Source organism: Heteronotia binoei, chromosome 21, assembly GCF_032191835.1.
Source record: "Heteronotia binoei isolate CCM8104 ecotype False Entrance Well chromosome 21, APGP_CSIRO_Hbin_v1, whole genome shotgun sequence".
Taxonomy (NCBI): domain Eukaryota; kingdom Metazoa; phylum Chordata; class Lepidosauria; order Squamata; family Gekkonidae; genus Heteronotia; species Heteronotia binoei.
The window spans coordinates 62,961,264-62,978,787 of record NC_083243.1 but is presented as its reverse complement, the minus strand read 5'-3'; the positions used below and the strand labels follow the sequence as shown (position 1 = coordinate 62,978,787).

Genomic DNA, 17,524 nt, shown 5'->3' with positions numbered 1-17,524 from the left:
TAGGGCTCCCCCCTCTCCAGTCGTGCCACTCCGCTGATCCGGGCTCCTGCGGTCCTCCATCCCCCCGGGGGTGCGGAGGAGGTTGGCATGCCTCGCCACCGCCTCGTCCATCAGGGTAGTAGACGTCCGGGGTTTCCAGGAGGCCTTCAGGGTGATGAACAGCACGTGGCTGCTCACTTTCTTCGCTTTCCACTCTGTGATGTAGCACGGCGAGGTCTCCGGCGTCTGTTTGAGTGTAAAAGGCTCTCAGTCATCGAGGACTTCTTCAGCCATTCGCTAATAAGTAACTCACGTCCGATAAGCCCCTTGCGAGGATTAGTATCAAAATGTCAGCGTAGAGGCATTGAAGTTCCAAGAATGAATAGACTTATTTTAGTTTAAAAATAAGTTTCCATTTATTGATTACAACAATGTTGCACAGCGCAGAGTCATTGATACTAATGACGAAAGAGGTTCAAGCATAAGCATTTATGGATACACATCAAAGCAAGGAGTTTTAAATTGCTTCCCATAATAAAAGCTGGGTTGTCTCATTGACAGTGAGCATTTCCCTTATCTGTTATATCCCCGACATGGCCTGTCTCTCCTCCCCGCTGTGGCCTTGCCGGCTCGGTCTGAAAACCAGCTAGATGTTTAACACTTCAAAAGCTCTCTGGCACCTGGACTGTCTCTCCCAGCTATTTTTCACATTTCGTTACAGTTTCAGGGTTAGTGAAGCAAGGTACTAGGGTGTTAGTTAGCATCAGATAAACATTTCGGGTAATAAAGACAAGCTTCAATGCACATAGCTGACACTTTATTTTATCCTCACAACTCTGTGAGTTAAATTACCCTGAGAATATGTAAATGGACCAAGGTTACACACTAAGTTTCCAAGGGAGACTGGTGATCAGAACCCAGATCTTCCAGACCCTGGTCTGAAACTCCAGTCACTATACCACTCTGGCTTTTGTGGGTTGGCTGCTGTTGAACAGTAGCAAGCAGCTGAGGAGGTGGTGGTGGCTACAAGCATAGCTTCAAGAGCGGAATGGATAAGCATATAGAGCAGAGGTCCATCAGTGGCTATTAGCCACAGCTTATCATTGGAACTCTCTGTCTGAGGCAGTGATGCTCTGTATTCTTGTGCTTGGGGGGGATACAGTGGAAGGGCTTCTAGCCCCGCTGGTGGACCTCTTGATGGCACTTGGGTTTTTGGCCACTGTGTGACGCAGAGTGTTGGACTGGATGGGCCATTGGCCTGATCCAATATGGCTTCTCTTATGTTCTTATGAGACTGGGTGAGTCATGCAAGTCACGTGGCAGCAAGTCACCCAGTGGTGGTTGGTGTGCTTGGCCCTGATGAGTCCTTCTTCAAAGGTCAAAACAGCTCTAAAAAGGCCCCTTCCCCTGACAGAAACCAAGACATGAAGGCTAACAGTGCTGTTGTAGTTGCCTAGTGAAGCCCACTAAGGGCATTTGTTTCTTAAAGTTATGGGAGCTTTCTCTTATTTTGGTGGGTTAGGGTTTTTTTCCCAGATTTTTCTGCAGACTTGGAAAGATCTATCTTGTGCATTCATGTATGTACAAATAACTTCTCTCACCCTAGCAGCCTCTCTCCAAGAAAACTATTGCCCAATTGTTTGGTTTCAGCTGCATAGGGACCATTTGCAATGGGGGGGGGGGATCTGCAAAGGGCACCTCACTTTCCCGTGTATCCTGTCTCCCACGTTATTTTCTCTTTCCAACATCCTAGCAACTCTCATATCCTCACCTTTTCATACTTCCTTCTTTCCTTCACACCAATCTACCATGTCTCCATGCACCAATCTACCTATTATTTGCCACCCCATCTTATTTATTTACATAATTTTATCCTGCTTTTCTCTACAGTGGGACTTACTACATTTTCCTTTCCTCCATTTTATCCTCACAACAACCCTGTGAGGTAGGTTACACTGAGAATGTGAATTTGCCCAAAGTCACTCAGTGAGTTTCCACAACAGAATGGAGATTTGCAAATCTGAAACTTTAACCACAACATTACACTGGCTTTCATGGGGTGGCTGCAGTTGAACAATAACAAGGAGCCAGGCCAGGGTGTCAAGCAATTCAGGTGATATCAAGTTGCCTGGTGGTTGCTTCCAAGTCTGATAACAATGAATCCTCCATCAAAGGCCCAAAGTGGCTGGCCCCTAGAGCCTGCCCACCCACAATCTGCAGAAATGAGGCAAGTGTGTTATATATTTTTTTCTCTATAAGCATGGGGGGGAGGTTCTCTCAAGTTTGCAGGAAAATCTGTTTACTGTCATTTTGGCCCTCATCCTCAGATACATAGTTTGACGGGGGGGGGGGGGGGGGGGGTTCACACTTCACTATTACATCAATGATAACATCCTGTCTATAGTGCTCTTACTTTCCCTACAGCTCAGACACAGTCTCCTTTACTCTCTTAGGGTATTATATTAAGAATAATTTGGCTTTTTTCATTTAGATAGCTTTTTTAAAAAAAAATCAGTATGCATTGCATGCATCAAATTTAAAAAATGTATATTTGTCAATACAGCAAACTAAAAATGGATAAATAGTATATTGACAGAGAAACTATCTGCTTTTTAAAATAAAATGGACATTTGACCACAGCAAGACATGGAATGAGCATATGTTAACTATATGATTCAGGTTTATGATTATTAGCAAATGTCTGGCAGTTGGCCACCTTTATGTTGCAACTCAGTGGGAATGTGATTTCAAATACTGCAGTTAAGTTTAGACAATTAACAACTATGATTTCATTTGTGCAGATCAAGTCAATGGAATTTCAAAGAGATTTAGATTCCATAAATCACTATCAATAGTGTGTTTGAGCAGACTTCGGAGGATGGTGGAAGATAGGAGGGCCTAGCGTGACTTTGTCCATGAGGTCGCAGAGAGTAGGACTGAACAACAAAAAGTGTGTTTAGTTTTGAACCTCATTTACTTAAATGGAAATATAAAATGCTGATAACTGAAATTGTTTCCCCCCCCCCGAAAGATAACTCCCCCCCCCCAGTATCTTTACCTAGAAATAAAAAAAATTCTATTATTTACATTGGACATTTCATTTGAAACTTTATGAGCATCATGCATAAATTAATCTCAGGACACTTGTGATCACCTCTCTATTTTTCACAGATCATGTATTTCACAGAGACAAGGATCAGTTCCTTTAATATATCAACCGCATTAATGTTTTATACAAATTATGTATTGATGTATCTGAGATGCATGAAGAGCACAGACAGAGGGGGGAGAGACTTTTCACTGCTGCGCTAGGCTGTTGCTTTTATGTCTTCAAGAACCTTCTAGCTAGCAACTACTGGGGAAAAAAGTATGCTGAGGTACGTGGATCTCTGGTCTAATCCAGCACAACTTTTGTTTTTCTATTCCTAAATGGATCTGATAGGCTGCTGCTAAAGTCATGAAACAGAATTGATAGCCTGAATTGTTTTCCCATTAACTTGGATTATTATTGAGACCCACATTATAGTTAGCCATTATGAAATATAAATTAGGAGGCATAAAATATTAATGTTACCTGATAAGACAACTTCAACTAGGTCACCTTCTTGGATATCAGTAGCTGTCTTTACAAGCTGGAGAATATTTTCAGTAGCAGAATCATGCCGAAAAAGTAGGATTTTATCATACAGTCCATAGAAACCACATTCAGGAAACTGAAAATGGATAATGTTAAAAATTTGGTTAGCTGTAATATAATTTATAAATCTTCAAAGTTCAAATCCTGCGCAAAGTGAGTAAGAAAACATTATTTGTAGATCCAAGTGGGCAGCTGTGTTGGTCTGAAGCAGTAGAACAAAGTTTGAGTCCAGTGGCAACTTTAAGATCAACAAAGTTTTATTCAAGGTATGAGCTTTCTTGTGCATGCACTCTAAAACACTGTTGGTCTTAATGGTGCCACTGGACTCAGACTTTGTTCTATAAACATTATTTGATTACTGTTAAGAAATGAAATTGTGATAGCAAGGACCCTTTTCATGCACTAATAAACCTCATTTTAAAATTCATTTCTAGATACAGCTGAGGAAAATTCCACTATTAATGGGAAAATTCCAAAAAAATTCAGGCCAACAGAATGCTTCCAGTCCCAATTGAAAGTGCTGGTTTTAACCTATAAAGCCCTACACCTGGGGTGGCCAAACTCTTTCACACACATCGTGCAGCTCTCGAAGACCCCACTACTCCATTGACCAGCTTGGAAAAGGCATTTGTCTCTTTAAATCCTTTCTCCAAGCCAGCCAAACATGAGGAACTTGGAGAATGCATTTAAAGTTGCTTTCTTTCTATCCCTCCTTCCTCCCTATTTTCTTTCTTTCTCCCTCTCTCTCTCTCTTGCTTTCTCCCCCTCATGTTCATGTCTTGCAGCTCTCAAACATCTGGCGTTATTCTATGTGCCTCTTATGTTAAGCAAGTTTGGCCACCCCTGCCCTACATGGCTTGAGAGCACAATTTCTACTGGAGTGGCTCTCCCAGTCCCAATCTACCTGGACAATACACTCAACCTCTGGGGACTTTCTTCTGGTGCCACTCCTTCAAGAGGCTTTTTGATTGTGGTCCCCTATCTTTGGAACAACTTCCCTGTTGTGGCCCACTGGTGCTAACTTTGCCATCTTTTCAGCATCAGGTTAAGACAGCCCTCTTTGTGAAGCCTATAAAGGTCTCCCTGGTCATGCAGGGACCCAATACGATTAGCCAGGTACACTTCTTTTATTTTGTGTTAGATCTTTGGTGGTCTGTCTATTGTTTTTCATGTTTTTCATGTTATCTTAAATTAATGTTTAATTCTTAATGTTTTATTATTTATTTATTTATTTATTACTTTACATTTATATCCCGCCCTCTCATCTGTTGTTTTATTGTTTTTATACTTATAAACCATGCACAAAGCTTTGGCTATGAGCAGTATAGAAACCAAATAACAACAGCAACAGCAACTGTGTTTTCTCATTTTTTATCACAGATTTCCAGTCCAAAAATGAATTTGAACACACAAATCAAATTCTACAGTCAGTGTTGCATACTGCGATCACTACAGTAGAAGACACAGTATAAGACACTCTTGATCACTTGCAAATACAGGTGTGGTTTTTGTTATACATTGTAAGTCTACATGTACAGTTCAGCAGTTTCTGAAATATTTATTCAATTCATTTATAACTTGCCTTTCTCACTAAGGCTCAAGGTGGGTTACAGGGTGTAGAAAGAGAACAAAAACGAGATCATAGAATGTAGAAAATAAAATAAACAATGCAGTAGGAGTACAAAACTGAATCACAATGCAAGCAACAACATACAGTGTAGACATCAAATGAACAGTACAATAAGATTAGTAATTCAAAATTAAATGACAATGTGAACAGCAAGCTGCCCAGGTGTAAGCAATGCATGGACAGCTATGATCTACTTGTGCTATCACCAACTTTATAGGTCAGGGGTGGCCAACGTTAGCTCTCCAGATTTTTTTTGCTTACAACTCCCATCAGCCCCAGCCATTGGCCATGCTGGCTGAGGCTGATGGAAATTGTAGGCAAAAAACATCTGGAGAGCTACCGTTGGTCACCCCTGTAATAGGTAATTCACAGTATATGTTACTTCAGTGCTATATTTTTGGAAAGTATTGAGCATTTTTTACAAACAGTTCTCTTTTGCCTCATCCATATTGCCAAGGTCATTTGTGGGACTGCACAACTAGATGATGAAGAACTCAAGAACAGATAAGGTTTCACTGCAAATTGAACTCTGTGGGCGTGAAACTGATGAGAATGCTGTTGTAGTTTGATCAATAACTACCCATTTTTTCTCCCCTTTCCCATTGAACAGTGAAAATAATTTCACATCCTATAAAGCATTGGAAACATACTAATACTTCAGACTTCATACAACTTTGTCAATAATAGGAAAAAGAAAGGTCCCCTGTGCAAGCACCAGTCATTTCTGACTCTGGGGTGACGTTCCTTTCACAACGTTTTCGCAGCAGACTTTTTACGGGGTGGTTTGCCATTGCCTTCCCCAGTCATCTACACTTTCCCCCCAGCAAGCTGGGTACTCATTTTACCGACCTCGGAAGAATGGAAGGCTGAGTCAGCCTTGGGCTGGCTACCTGAATCCAGCTTCTGCTGGAATCAAACTCAGGTCGTGAGCAGAGAGTTCAGACCACAGTACTGCAGCCTCAAAGGAGATTGAGGAAGACTCGCACTGCTACAGCACCAACCCCAAATCAGACCTTTTCCTGCAGCCGCTGTGGCCGGACCTGCCTGTCCCGCATTGGTCTTGTCAGCCACCAGCGAGCCTGCAGCAGACGTGGACTACTGCACCCTTCTTAAATCTTCGTTCGCGAAGCCAAGCCGAGAGAGAGAGAGAGAGAGAGAGACTGCAGTACTGCTGCTTTACTACTCTGTGTCACGGGGTCAATAATAATGTCGGTATAATTCTTACACATTCCAAATATCACTCATAATGTAGAGCTATTACATAGGCTATAAAATATCAGTAGCTTATAGACAGGTACATTAGACTTCATTAAATGTGTTTTACAATTTCTTTGAAAATGTTTACCAAGTAGTCATGAAGACATATTCTGCTGTTTGGTTCATCACAGTAAATACAAGTTTGTCCAATCAATGAACTTTGAGCACTGCTGCTACTTTGGATGCAGTCATCTACAGAATAGCTACTATCTAGATATACAACAAAGGTATCAGGCAGCTAAATTAGTTCCTCTGTGAGATTTTTTATTATTTATTTATGATATTTATAATCCACCTTTCTCCCAGGGACTCAAGGCAGATTACACATAGTAAATCAGTACAATCAACAAAATGGGACATTTAATAAATAATGTATTAGGATTAAAGAAGTTTGAAACTAATCAGAAAGAGCTGAAGCATAAGTATTAACATGACACATTAAGCCATGCAAAAATTGCATAATACTTACAGTATTACCTGAGCAGAAAGGCCCTCTCGAATACTTCAGTTTTGCATAGTTTGCAGAAAGACAGGAGAGTGAGAAAATTCCTGACCTCCTCAGAAAGGCCATTTCATAAGGTGGAAGCCACAACTGAGAAAACACTTGTACAATCTTTGTTCATTTTGCCCATCTTCAGGGTAGCACCCAAAATGCTCAGATAAGTGATGGTGGAGCATAGGGGAAGAGGAACCAGTGTTCCATCTATACCTCATGGCAGCCACTGATGGACCTCTGTTCCATAAGTCCCTCTTGAAGCTGTCTATGCTTCAGGAGGGATTGGATAAACATATGGAGCAGAAGTTCATCATCGGCTATTAGCCACAAGATATAGATGAAACACTATTGTCTGGGGCAGTGATGCTGTGTATTCTTGGTGCTTGTTAGGCAACAGTGGAAGGGCTTCTCGACTAGGAGCAACATACATTCAGACTTATTTTGAGTTCTGTAGTGGTTACATTGTTGGACTAGGAGCAATGTATAGTCAGACATCTTTTGCGTTGCATAGTAGTTCTGGCCCTGCTGGTGGACTTCCTAAGGACACCTGTGTTTTGGCTACTGTGTGACACAGAGTGTTGGATTAGATGGGCCATTGCCCTAATCCAACATGGCTTCTCTTATGTTCTTAAGTAACAATGCAAACAATACAACAGTTGGATTTGGGGACAAGCAAGGTTGGCAGAGTTCATATGTTACATCACCCACCTAGTTAATGATGTCAGAATGAAGAATCCAGACAAGGGGATGAAGCTAAAATATATGGGCATTTTCTCCAATGAAGAGGATGCAATCTACATACAAAAGCACGTTTCAACATGATAAATATGCATACCGAGTGTCATGCAGTCACCAGATTCAGACAAAGAACTATACAGAACCAAACCTGCAACTGCATGTGAATTTCTGTTCAGATCAATACACAACAATTTACAAAGATGCATACTTTCCCCCTAAGTGAAACAATGTACATTCATACTTCTTTTGAGTTTTGTAGTGGTTACAATGTTGGACTAGGAGCAACATACATTCAGACTTCTTTTGAGTTGTGTAGTGGTTAGAGTATTGGACTAGGACCTTGGGAGATCCAGGTTCAAATCTGCACTCTGCCATGGACCCTTGGGCAACTCAAAGAATGAGAGGATAATAATCTATGCTGCCACAGGAGGTGGTGGCGGCCACAAGCATAGCCACCTTCTAGAGGGGTTTAGATAAAAATATGGAGCAGAGGTCCATCAGTGGCTATTAGTCACAGTGTGTATATATATATAATTTTTTTTTGCCACTGTGTGACACAGAGTGTTGGACTGGATGGGCCATTGGCCTGATCTAACATGGCTTCTCTTATGTTCTTATGTACACCACTTTAGGTCCTCATTTGAGGAAAGGTGGGGTATTAATGAAGTAAAGAATAACAACAAAAAAATGCCTGTGGATCAAAATGATTGCCTGCCTCTCTAGACAAACCTGAGATGGCATTATTGATTAAGAAGAGCAACACTGGGATAAAAACAGTTTGTGTAATAACCTTTGTGAGACATAAGCCTAACAAATTAATTTAGGGCAGTCTGAGCAGCATTTCCTAAGGAGCATTCCTAACTGGTGATAGTACAGTCAGGCTTGACTGATAAGAGCAAGATCATTCCAGTAGCACAGGCATCTGGATGGGATGAGTTGTTGAAATACGGTCCATCCTTATCAACGATGGGAACTTAGCTGTTCCTTATTGTTTATGTTAGTGTGAAAGCGGGCTTTCCAGTCCCCTCTAGCCAGTTTGGCTGGCTGATTAGCCCAGGCAAACTAAATTGTGCACTGCACCATAACTGTTGATCTATAGTCTTATGCCAGCATAGCCTTAACCTACTATAACAGAGCTTCATATCTTCTTACATGGTAAGAAAGGCCATAAACCAAAGACATGTTTGTATTCTCAGGTTCATGCTGAGCATTATTTCACAACATCTTGTCTAAATAAATACAAGAATTTTTACAGCATTTAGTAGGCTTTAGTTTTACAAAAGCTCAGGAGTGGTAAAGGGCAGGCCAGAGAAATTACTGTGATAGCCAAGTTTCAATTCTTGTTTGGTTGTTGCAACCTAACCAGAAGCTTTTAAAATAGATTTAACTCTTATTGATTGGACAGAACAAGCACACACACACATCTGTTTAATACTTAGCAAAAAAAGATAAGCAAATACATCAGACTCAACAAAAGTCTTTAAATGAAGCTTTCAAAAGAGAGAATACACAGTTATATTGTAAGTATATATCTCCTAAAAACAATATTTGGGGTGGGGGAATGAATTTCCTTGATCCCTGGGAAGATTGGGCTGCACACTATAAAAATACAAAACCCAAGAGACCATGACTGGCATAGTTATGGGTAAGCATTCTGTGAACTTCAACATACACACAACTAGGGCTGCCAGTCCCCAGGTCCCAGAAAGAGATCCCCCAGTTTTGGGAGCTCCTCTCTGCCATAGACCAGCTGACCAGTGGGGGAAACCCATCCCCTAAACAGGGATGACACTATAATATCACTACAAACTGTTGTCATTGTGTCATGGATGCTCTGGTATTTGGGCACTTCTGGCTGATATTACATTGGGGACATCACATGATGTAACTGCTCACCTGAGAACACCCCTCAAATCCCATCAGATAGGCCTGGAAAGCCTACACACAACTGCCAGGTGAACTTGGTGATCAAAAGTGCTGTCAAGTTGCAGCCCACTTACGCCAATCCCAAAGGGTTTTCTGGACAACAGATGTTCAGAGGTGCTTTGCCATTGCCTGCTTCTAGCAACCCTAGACATCACTGGTGGTCTCCCATACAAGTACCAACCAGACCTGACCTTACTTAGCTTCTAAGATCTGACTGGGCTAGGCTGGGCTAGGGTTGCCAATCCCCAGGTGGGGGCAGGGGATCCCCCAGTTTGGAGACCCTCCCCCCACTTCAGGGTCATGAAAAAGTGGGGGGTGGGGAGGGAAATGTCTGCTGGAAACTCTATCATTCCCTATAGAGATTTATTCCCATAGCAAATCATAGAGAATTGGTCCGCGGGTATCTGGGGCTCTGGGGAGGCTGTTTTTTGGGGTAGAGGCACCAAATTTTCAGTATAGCATCTAGTGTCTCTCCCCAAAATACCCCCCAAGTTTCAAAAAGATTGGACCAGGGGGTCCAATTCTATGAGCCCCAAAAGAAGGTGCCCCTATCCTTCATTATTTCTTATAGAAGGAAGGAATTGAAAAGGTATGCCGTCCCTTTAAATGTGATGGCCAGAACTCCCTTTGTTCAATTATGCTTGTCACAGCCTTGATTTTGGCTCCACCCCTAATATCTCCTGGATCCACCCCCAAAGTCTCCTGGCTCCACCCCCAAAGTCCCCAGATGTTTCTTGAATTGGACTTGGCAACCCTAGGCTGGGCTGAGGATACAGCAGCAAATATTACAGGTTTTAATTGAGGAAATTAGTACAATTGCCACTTGGGTTATAAGAACATAAGAACATAAGAGAAGCCATGTTGGATCAGGCCAACGGCCCATCAAGTCCAACACTCTGTGTCACACAGTGGCAAAAAATGTTATATACACACATACACTGTGGCTAATAGCCACTGATGGACCTGTGCTCCATACACTGTGGCTAATAGCCACTGATGGACCTGTGCTCCATATTTTTATCTAAACCCCTCTTGAAGGTGGCTATACTTGTGGCCGCCACCACCTCCTGTGGCAGTGAATTCCACATGTTAATCACCCTTTGGGTGAAGAAGTACTTCCTTTTATCCGTCTTAACCTGTCTGCTCAGCAATTTCATCGAATGCCCACGAGTTCTTGTATTGTGAGAAAGGGAGAAAAGTACTTCTTTCTCTACTTTCTCCATTCCATGCATTATCTTGTAAACCTCTATCATGTCACCCCGCAGTCGACGTTTCTCCAAGCTAAAGAGTCCCAAGCGTTTCAACCTTTCTTCATAGGGAAAGTGCTCCAGCCCTTTAATCATTCTAGTTGCCCTTCTCTGCACCTTCTCTAAAGCTATAATATCCTTTTTGAGGTGCGGCGACCAGAACTGCACACAGTACTCCAAATGAGACCGCACCATCGATTTATACAGGGGCATTATGATACTGGCTGATTTGTTTTCAATTCCCTTCCTAATAATTCCCAGCATGGCGTTGGCCCTTTTTATTGCAAACGCACACTGTCTTGACACTTTCAGTGAGTTATCTATCATGACCCCAAGATCTCTCTCTTGATCAGTCTCTGCCAGTTCACACCCCATCAACTTGTATTTGTAGCTGGGATTCTTAGCCCCAATGTGCATTACTTTGCACTTGGCCACATTGAACCGCATCTGCCACGTTGACGCCCACTCACCCAGCCTCAACAGATCCCTTTGGAGTTCCTCACAATCCTCTCTGGTTCTCACCACCCTGAACAATTTAGTGTCATCCGCAAACTTGGCCACTTCACTGCTCACTCCGAACTCTAAATCATTTATGAACAAGTTAAAAAGCATGGGACCCAGTACCGAGCCCTGCGGCACCCCACTGCTTACCGTCCTCCACTGCGAAGACTGCCCATTTATACTCACTCTCTGCTTCCTATTACTCAGCCAGTTTTTGATCCACAAGAGGACCTGTCCTTTTACTCCATGATTCTCAAGCTTTCTAAGGAGCCTTTATCTGTTATATACCATTAATTAGATACCCTTGCATTGACTCATTTTAGCCCTGATACACTGGTCCTACACTAGACATTCAGACAAATTAATTCATCTAGCCATGAACCTCAACCATCTCATTTTAGTACAACATGGATTTTGTACAGGGTAAACAGGAGCGATCCATCTAGCACTCAATATAACAGCACACAATATTTTTCTCTTGTACTCTCAGTGCTATATGGAAACTGTATCCCCTCCTCAACATTAATTTTACCCACTCTATTCCAGTATACTATGAAATGGAGTCTGTCCATATTGCAACTGTCTTAAACCATCTTTAACTGCACATACAAACGTACATAAACCTCACTGTCGGGGCTTCTATCATCCCCCTTCCCTTTCTTTTACTAGCTCTCAGCTGCAATCAAGATTCCAGGCTTCATGGAGTCTATTCAGGTCTCATCAGGATTTTTTCTAAGTGCTAAAGAACCATACTTAGTCAGTCAACACATTTTTCTGCTTTCATGATTTTAATATTATTAGTCAAGTGTAGCCTTGTCTGTGGATACTTAAATCTGTGGATACTTAAATCTGTAGATCAGGCCCACAATGACACAAAACAGATACTTCTGCAAATCTCTCCCCCTCCAAGTTTGCAGAAAAATCTGAAAACCTTTTAAAAAATGACACTGGGGTTTAGATCCTCTCCAAATAAAGAGTGTACTATCTGTTGCTATAATCCTAAAAACAATCTCTGAATTGTTCAATGTGTCATGTTGAAGAAATAAATAAATAAAATAAATGCCAATTTGTATGCTTTGTTTAATCTTTGATTCGGTTCCATTTTCAGATTTCTTACAGTTTTCAGATTTTTGCATTCCAAACCCTAATGTTTAGTTTATTGGCTGTCCCATCCTGTTGATGATATTTGACTTACAATTTGTAATCTTTCTTGATTCTCAGTGGGAAAAGCAGACTACAAATAATGTAAATAAATAAGTAAATAAATTGTTTAATGTAAAGAGAAAGTTGTATAAGTACACAAGACTACAAAAGTAGTAAGTTAGGGTTAGAAAGCTCTCTGCTAGCAGAAGAGAGCAATTTGACAAGTTTCCCTCTTACCACAGGACATTTTGTCAATAAGGATCTTCTGACATCACTTTTCTTGACTAAAACAAGGGTTCTGTGGGAAGAGGAAGGCTGATAAGCCTTTTGCTCATAGTTCATATGATCCAATCTATAACATTTGCTTTGATTCAAATACTGATATTTATCCCACATACTTGAAACAAGTATTATTATGTTAACAGTTTCTGGGATTTACAAACATGGGTTCCAAGTCTCCTCTTCCAGTAAATCTGCTATACTTTGCTGATAATGTAATTGCATGTTTCTAAAAAAACAATCTTAGCTCCATGCAAAGAAAATCTATATGAAGTAACGGATTTCGAAATAATAGTTCTACAGATCTCCTTGCTAATCTAACCAAGCAGCAGGTAGGGAACAATAGGCTACTAAGAGCTTGCTGCACTCCCTCCCAACAAATTTATCGATAAAGGAAAATCACAAATCACAAGCAGCTATTCGTAAACTCCTCTTTTCTCCTGTCTTTCAGAAGAAGAAAAAACTTTGCCACCACAAAGTGTTGATTGGTTAACTTTATGGTTGAGAAGCAAGAGAAAGAACATAGGAGCTCCGGTCAGTAGCCAAAGGAAGAAAGGCTGCTAGGAGACTGCAGTACTACCTACTTAGAAGAAAACTCCATGTTGGGGGAGGGAGTGAAGGTTGTTTCCTTTATTTCCTTTATCTACTTTAAAGTACTAATTTTAAATATCTATGAAAACTTTTTCTTGGATCACAGCACAATATGAATAAGCACCAAAACTTGAATGTTACAGAGAAAATATATATTTAATACAATATTATTGAAAATCATCTAATACAAACAAAAAAGGCCTAAGCTTGAGAACAAGTTCACCTAACAGAGCAATGAGTGGCAGAAATAATTAATGAAACAGCAAGCTTCATTACATACATTGTGCTATTATACATTATAATAACTTGATGGATCATTTCTTAGCAGAACTTACCCATACCCATACAATAGCAATCAAGTATATGCATTTAAACTACATTTGCTGCATTTTATTGTGTTATGTTGTGAAACCTAAATAAACTATAGGGATTGCACATTACACAATGACAATTACCCATAATGGCAATGTTGGGGAAAATTATTCACTTATATAGTAAGTAAGTAAATAAGTAAAATTTTATTTGTATCCCGCCCTCCCCCGCCAAAGCAGGCTCAAAACCTGTTAATATTAGTTATGAGCACTAATACAATACTTTACACATATTATTATAATAATCCTCACAACAACGGAATGTAAGTTGGGATAAGAATAAACAGTTACACCAATAATAAGAACATTCTGCTAAGACCATCTAAGTCCAGCTTACTGTTGCCCAAAATGGCTGAGCAGACACCCTACCAGGCCCGTAAGTATAACACAGAGTCCAAGCTTCCCCCTGTTGTTGCCTCCCAACAAGTGACTTTCTCAGTTTACATTGCTTCTGAGTATGCAGGGTGATGGTTAATAGCAACAGATGGCCTTATCCTCTATGAATCTGTCAAATTACCTTCTAAAGCAATCTAAGCTAGTGGTTACTACTATATCCTGCAGCAATAAGCTCCACGAATCATCTGTATGGAGGCTATTTGTTGTATCCCTTGACAGCTCACAAATATAAATTTATTTATTACTTCAAATAGTGCAACTGTCTGTCTATTCAGCCAACTACATTAAAGTATAACTAAGATCTCATTTACATAAGCATGGAGGAAAGCTGAGGGCATTGACTGCCCCACCCACCATTAATTCTGACCAGTAGGCTTGCCAATCCCCAGGTCCCAGTGGGGGATCCCCCGGTTTGTCAGGCTCTTTCCCGCCCCCAGTCAGCTGGCTAGCAGTGGGAAGCCCTGCCCCAACAGCCTCCATGTGCCTTCAAACTTTGGAAGGCTTAAGATGATGCTCGGAACAGCTTGCTTCTAGAAAGGCATGTGTGCCTTTAAATCTTTGAGTCAGGCTGAAGCGGGGGGGGGGGGAGGTGAGCCTGCAGAATAACATACCTGTGGGAAGGGAAGGAGCTCAGAACCTATGTTTGTTTTACAGTCCCTTAAGAAGCCGTTTGCACACTAAAATAGTAACCTCTGGTTTCCTTGTGTTAGTCTGAAGAACTGGGTTGAGTATAGAGCAGTCAACAACCCCCCATGGTGAGTAAATTGCCCCAATGAGATCACAAAGTGTGTGCTTCCAAACTGTTTATTTTGACTGCTGAGTGCATCTGTGTGTGTGTGAGAAAGAGAGAGAGTGGAAGTGGAAGTGCAGTCAGTTGCTGGGGGATGACAAAATAAAGAATGTATTCAGGGGAACTGCACTGCTGAATTTTATTTATTTGTTTGTTTTAGGGAATGGGAAAGTCTACTGGCCCCATCTCCAAAGTCCCCAAGTATTTTCTGAGTTAGACTTGGCAACCCTATTGGTCAGTTTAAATCAGGCGTGTCAGACTTACAGCCCACAGGCAGCAACCAGACCACCCGTGGCTCTTTTCTTCCCCCTTCTGTCCTCACCCTCTGAAACTCCAAGGCTGAAGTTCCCAGCTCCTTCTGCCTTTGCCTGTTTCAACAGGAAGTTCTTCTGGGCTTGCAAAGCTGCAAAGAAAATGTGGAATGAATTTTCCATTAAGGTCTCTGCACCCAGATAGACTACATCTGCACCCAGATACACCATTAAGAGACCTTAATGGAAAATCCATTCCACATTTTCTTTGCAACGTTGTCTCTGCTGCAATGTTTTTCAATGGAGTGGATCTCAAGTTGTTTTACTTTTCAGCATTTGTATGGGCAATTGAAGCTATTGCTTAGAGTTGTCTTCTTGCAAATAAAGGGTTGATACTTTGAGCCAGCTTGTCTCTGCTGAACAGACCTGAGAACTGGTGCCTACTGAGCACTATAACTTGGGAGCCCACAGCCGAAGTGGAATATTATACTAGAAAACCATTGCCAATCTGAGCAGACCCAGTGTGTGGGGTGAGAGAAGCTTGCAATTCCCAGCCATTTCATGTTTTCTAGGCTGAGAGCATTTTATATTTTTAGTTTGTATTTTAGTTTCCATTGTGATTCTTGAACTTTTTCTTTGTTGTAAAAACTGCATTGCCAAATCCCATTATTCCTCTATCTTTCCATTTTAAAGAACCTATCACAATAGTTTTAAGCATTTTAAGTAAAAAAAAGTAATATTTTTAATTGTGTTTGTCTGTATCCTTTATAAAGTTTATATCTCCACTACCTGGCATTACATTTTATGACACACATGGCCTGACTCTACAAAGTCCCATTTATGTCAGATCCACCCCTCGTAACAAATGAGTTTGACACTCCTGGTTTAAATTGTCTTAATAATCATCTAGCATGTACAAACTTCTCACTCAAAGGTCCAGAATGCATGTATTTTTCAACTACAGACAACTGAACTCTGTTGAAACCAAAATAGCCTACTGGTATTTCACATATTAAGTATAATTGGCAGCTTTTCACTCATTAACCAAATTTTATTGTTTTTAATCAAACTCTGTAATCAAAAGTCCTTTGGATAACAGCCATAGTAAATATTCTTGAATAAATGCCAAAGCCTACACATTTGTATTCAACTGAATCAATTATTCCCCCCAAAAAATAATTTGAAAGAATAGAGTACAGTAAGAATAGAGTATAAAGGACCTTCCTTCAGTTTAACATTGCCTTCAGAAATGTACATTCCAGTCACATTCTTCCCTCCAAAATTTCCTTGGCACTTATAAATGCTTAAATCTCTTATTTCCTACTCTGATATGTCGAGTTGTTTCATGGATCAAAATTGTTGACATATTACATATAAAACAGTCATGGGTGTGAACCAATGAACCAATCAACAAAAGTGTTTTTTACCTTAGTCCTTAGGGGCAAAAAAGATTTAATGCTGCTATTTAAAATATTTCAAAGATCTCATGACCTGAATAAGTTTGAAAGTGGGTCTGAACTGAAGAACTATAAAGGCAAAAGGTAGTCCCTTGTGCAAGCACCAGTCATTTTCGATTCTGGGGTGATGCCACATTACGTTTTCACAGCAGACTTATTTTTTTACAGGGTGGTTTGCCAGTGCTTTTCCAAGTCATCTACACTTTACCTCTAGCAAGTTGGGTACTCATTTTACCGACCTTGGAAGGATGGATGGCTGAGTCAACCTATACTCAGTTTCATTTCTAAGTGAAGGCACACCTTACTCCAACATGTAAAGCAATTCAGGAATAAGAATTGTCTACTCATGGAACAGCACATCTTTTGTCTTTATGTAGGGTCCTTGAACTAGGTAACCCCCTCACTAAATGCAGAGATTTATTTATTTATTTAATATTATTTCTATTTCACCCTTTCCCAGACGGGCTCAGGGCAGATAACAACATTTTAAAACAGTAAAACAGCAATTAAAACCACAATACCGTTTGGAGGCTCAGTTGGGCACATCATAATATACTGAACAGATAGTATAAAATCAGTAATTCAGCAGAGGTGGTATCGCAGCATAGGGTCAACCGATGGAATAGGACGCCTGCTGCCTCAACCAAATGCCTGGTGGAATAGCTCCATCTTACAGGCCCTATGAAAAGGTAAAAATTCAGTATAATTTAAACCTACCCAATATAAACATATAGCAGAATTATTTTGCTCTCTGAGAAGGCTGTCTATCAACATCTTGCACATTTTTGACTGGTCCTGGTCCTCAGGAAGTCTGTCACGCTTCCACAAGGGCAAG

The 17,524-nt window shown here is 40.8% G+C and overlaps 1 protein-coding gene across 2 annotated transcripts in view; it reads right to left on the bottom strand.

The window, feature by feature from the left end:
* PRKD1 (protein kinase D1) overlaps positions 1-17,524 on the bottom strand; it is a 218,160-nt gene that overhangs the window by 111,573 nt on the left and 89,063 nt on the right. For both annotated transcript variants that reach the window (XR_009556571.1, XM_060261979.1), the window contains exon 3: positions 3,554-3,692. Coding sequence is in view for 1 of the 2 variants with exons in the window: in XM_060261979.1 (XP_060117962.1) it covers positions 3,554-3,692 (139 nt within the window). In the remaining variant the exon portion in view is untranslated. The remainder of the gene's footprint in view (positions 1-3,553; positions 3,693-17,524) is intronic.